General features: G+C 38.1%; 1 protein-coding gene across 2 annotated transcripts; it reads left to right on the forward strand.

Moving 5' to 3' along the window:
• The first annotated feature begins 415 nt into the window (after positions 1-415).
• LOC114762726 (SNF1-related protein kinase regulatory subunit beta-3-like) lies at positions 416-3,422 on the forward strand. 2 transcript variants are annotated; one of them, XM_028952283.1, is made up of 4 exons: positions 416-563; positions 653-768; positions 2,759-2,869; positions 2,962-3,422. In XM_028952283.1, the coding sequence occupies exons 3-4, from the start codon at positions 2,843-2,845 to the stop codon at positions 3,286-3,288; spliced, it is 354 nt and encodes a 117-aa protein (XP_028808116.1). In that variant the 5' UTR covers positions 416-563; positions 653-768; positions 2,759-2,842; the 3' UTR covers positions 3,289-3,422. The 2 variants fall into 2 exon arrangements, with proteins under 2 accessions (XP_028808116.1, XP_028808115.1); XM_028952282.1 differs by having other exon boundaries at positions 2,775-2,869.
• Positions 3,423-3,826: the final 404 nt, after the last annotated feature.

Below are 3,826 nucleotides of genomic sequence, written 5' to 3' on the forward strand. Positions count from 1 at the left end.
CCCTCTTCATCTGTTCTTTCTTCTTCTCTTTTTTTTTTAAAACCGCAAAACAAGTTTTTTTTTTTTTTGGGGTTCGACCGACGTAAAATATTACGTGTCTTGATGTGGGCCCCATTAATGCTGTCATTTTCGGGCTCTAACAGTTTGACCCAATTCTTCTTGAATGATTTAACAATTGGGCCCATGACACGCAATGGAATCGACTAAACTGTTTTTTTGGGTTAGATTCTCTGTTCCGTCGATCGCATGGCCTCTCCAAGGCCCAAAGTGGGGTTTTTTCAGTCCCTAATGTCTGTCTTGGTTAATACAACTTGGCTTGGCCCTCTCTCTATTCCCAAAACAGAAAATTAAAGTACGTATTCACCAGGGGCCCAAAAAAGGAAATTACCCCGGTGACTTCAATTTCAAATATTCCTCTTTTGATTTTCGATTGCGACTGTTAAATTTCACCATTTCCTCAGGCGACAAGTGTTCCCTTTTGTTTTTCTATTTGTCTATGCTTTCTGCGTGTGACTCATTGCCAAAACAAAGCTTGCTTCTGTGATCATCGTGTCTTCAATGAGGTAGGGTTTTGATTGCTGATTCGTTTTCTATTTCTACGAGATCTTTTGAATTCTATTTTCCTAATTGATTTCGAGAAACCTTTCTGCAGATAAACCTTGGCTTTCACGAATTTCATCGAGAAATATTTTTTGTTGATCGTTACTTCCAGAAGGAATCAGAAGAGGACTCATTGAGTTCTTAAGCTCGACGGCGGAGTTTTATCAGGTCAGTCTAACTTCCCGTTATCAAAGGTGGTGGATTTGGGCCTCTAGTTTGGTTTCCGTTCGAAAAGACCATTGTTATGTGTATTATGTATTTTCTGTTTTTCGTTCTCTGTGTGTAATCTCGACTTTTATTGTTAACTCGACTGTGCAAATAGAATTCTAAGGATGCTTTAAGAACGCCACTCTTACATATGGTCTGGGTCTCCGGGATGACTACTTGGTCATGCTTTCCTTGGAAGATTAGCATATAACTGTGTGTTGGAATTTTTTGGCAGCAAGCAACTGTTTCATAAATAGTGTTGTTTGATTGAGATGCTGAGACCAATTGACTTGTTCTTTTTTCCGAACTTCAGTGCATCAAGTTGTCAGTTAAAGTCCAGTTAATGTTTCAGAGAAACCAAAGAGGTTATGGTCCTAGATGTGTCAACTTTGTTATCGCTTTATGTGAATCGAAACATCTGGCTGCACTGAAACGTGACATGGTGGGTGGGAACGAGCGGCCGTGCTATGCATACTTGGCGCAATTTCAGGCTGAGCTGCCGGGTGTTTTGGCTTGCTCATATGTGCTACAAGTCCATAGTGTCACTACTAGCCACTATAAGGCTGACAAAGTTGACACACACACCGCTCCCTTCTTTTTTTCTTTTTTGTTTTAAGTGTTTGTGCTTCATATTGACTTCTATCTGGCAAATTCAAACTGTGCAATTATGGCTAACCCATTAGTTTATATATTTAATAGAGTTGAGGTCACGGGGTTGCAGTTATCTGAATTTGGAAAGCCTTGACATCTCCCTTGCTTCGTGTCTGTTTCCAGTTTGGTTACTTTTATGATTATCTTGAAGCTTCTTTGATGTGCGTGCATAAGTGTTGGTACAAGAGTCTAGATGTTTTATCTCAATCCAGAACTGAAGCAAAGTCAGACTGAATAATAGGTTCGGTTCAGTTTTCAAGTTCATTACAAGCTTAGTTGGCTAGTGCGTTTTAACGGTTGCATATCTTCCTTCTAGGTTTGAGTCCTTCTTCCCAACCGATTTATTACTCAACGCATCGTATTAAGCATCTCATTATATACTTTCGTCTAAAAGAGAAAAAAGAAAGTATCTTATTATATTCTTTGCTACATTCCCCCCCTCCCCGGTTTCCTTCAAGTCCTTATCATGATACTTCACCTGATGAGCAGAGGGATTCTGTTTTCTTTATTTCTATTAAGCCAGTCAAAGAAAACTTGTAATACTTCATCTGCCATACAAAAAATTATTTAAGTATTTTGGGTTCAGCACTTAACCAACATGCCTGTAGTACCCACATCAAATATGTTTGCCTGTCTCTTTATGCTTGGTTAGTTTTGTACTTGGATTTGAAGCATGGAGACCGGAACAGTCCGCAACATGGGCGCCGTTGCACTGAGAAATCTAAAATTCCATTTGAATTGATGTTTGTAACAGATTTAATGAGGGTTTTTGCCGTGCATTGGACACAAACGATGCTTTTTTTTTTTTTTTTGGGGGGGGGGGGGGCGCTTTGCTAGATGTCTACATTTTCATTACGTAAAACAAGGTGGAAGTTATCGTGGGGACGATCCCTTCCTGGCCTTAGTGGTGTATGAAGGTGGGGTCACTCTAGAAGGCAGAAGCTTCACTATTGTGATATAATCTGTTATGGTCATAACCTGTATTCAGTTTGTTCTGTTTGCAGTGAAGCAAAATAGCAGTCCGACATCACAGGTTCTGACCATGAATGCTTTCCCCTTCTAGATTTCTTGTGGGGACGTATTTTAATTTCTTGTTTGCTCTAGTTCCATCTAGTTACAGCTTATGGAATTGATTTACAGGGAGTATGTGTGTTCCAAAGACATGTTTTTTAGAATTTGTAAAACAACAAACTCGATTGCTCCTTGCCTTCGTCGTGCATTGTTTGTACTTAGACTGGCCAGTAGGTATATATTCATTATCTTACTCTTTTTTCGCTCTGAGTTATACTTATGTGAACAGAATTGCATTTCTTCAGGCTCATCGGATTCTCAATTGGGCTTTCATTCATAAATTCCGCGGCTTGTGGATTATTCCAACTTGAATATGAGCAATTCATACCCTGAAGATCACGTAAGTGGTTCGTCGTTGCTGGTTGCTTAATGCCTATTACATCAACTTCTTGTCAGTAGTAGGTATAAAGATGTAATGAACTACCTGCGCAGGAAGAAGTAACTGTTGCGGGATTTGAAGTTCCGAAGTCTCCCGGTTCCAGTTATAACAGCGTGTATCCTTTAAATGAAGATGACGCTCGTGATCCCCCCACTGTACCTCCGCATTTGCAGCATACCTTGCTCAATTGTCCTGCTAGTAGAAGCAATTCAGAGACTCTTCCACTGCCTCATGACGTGATTCTCAATCATCTTTATATTGAGAACCGAGAGGCTCCAAGATCTGTGGTGGCATTAGGACTTACTCATCGCTTCCGATCAAAATATGTTACTGTTGTGCTTTACAAACCAGTCCAAAGAGGCAGTACTACAAGCGTGTAATTTCCATATGAAAAACTTTCTTCCTTTGAACAGTTCGCCAGGATTCGGCTGAAAGATCAGATTTGTATAGGAAATTATATATTTATTGCTCGCACTCTAATTTCTGTTAACTATGCATGTTCCTTTTAATGTTATGCTGCAAATTTCAGCTGCGGCGGTCCAAAATTTTTTTAACTAGAATAAATTAGAACTAGAAAATAAAAAAGAATATTAATTTAAATTTGTATGAATGTTAGTATAAATAAATAAAAATAGCAAATAATTCGAAAATAATTCAAATTCAAATTTGATTTTTTAATTATTATGAATAATAAAAATCAATAAATAATTAAAAAAAAAAGAGATTGGATTTCGATATAAAATTGTATTTTTTTGAAGAGAGAATCCAAAGTGAGGTGAAAATGCAAGAGTTTTTTTTGTGCTCCAAAAAATATATATGGTTATATTTCTATCTTGAAATGAGATATGTACCACAGGAAACAAACGAAACTCAGCACTGAAAACTATCTTTACATTGGATGGTTTTGTGTTTTGATGA

This window comes from Neltuma alba, unplaced genomic scaffold (assembly GCF_004799145.2).
Source record: "Neltuma alba isolate B1F8T4 unplaced genomic scaffold, ASM479914v2 tig00011241_pilon, whole genome shotgun sequence".
NCBI classification, from domain to species: Eukaryota; Viridiplantae; Streptophyta; class Magnoliopsida; order Fabales; family Fabaceae; genus Neltuma; species Neltuma alba.

Coding starts and splice junctions, on each gene's coding strand:
- LOC114762726 (XM_028952283.1), top strand. CDS start 2,843: ATGAGCAATTCATACCCTGAAGATCAC. Junction 2,870..2,961: donor ATTCATACCCTGAAGATCAC/GTAAGTGGTTCG, acceptor CTACCTGCGCAG/GAAGAAGTAACTGTTGCGGG.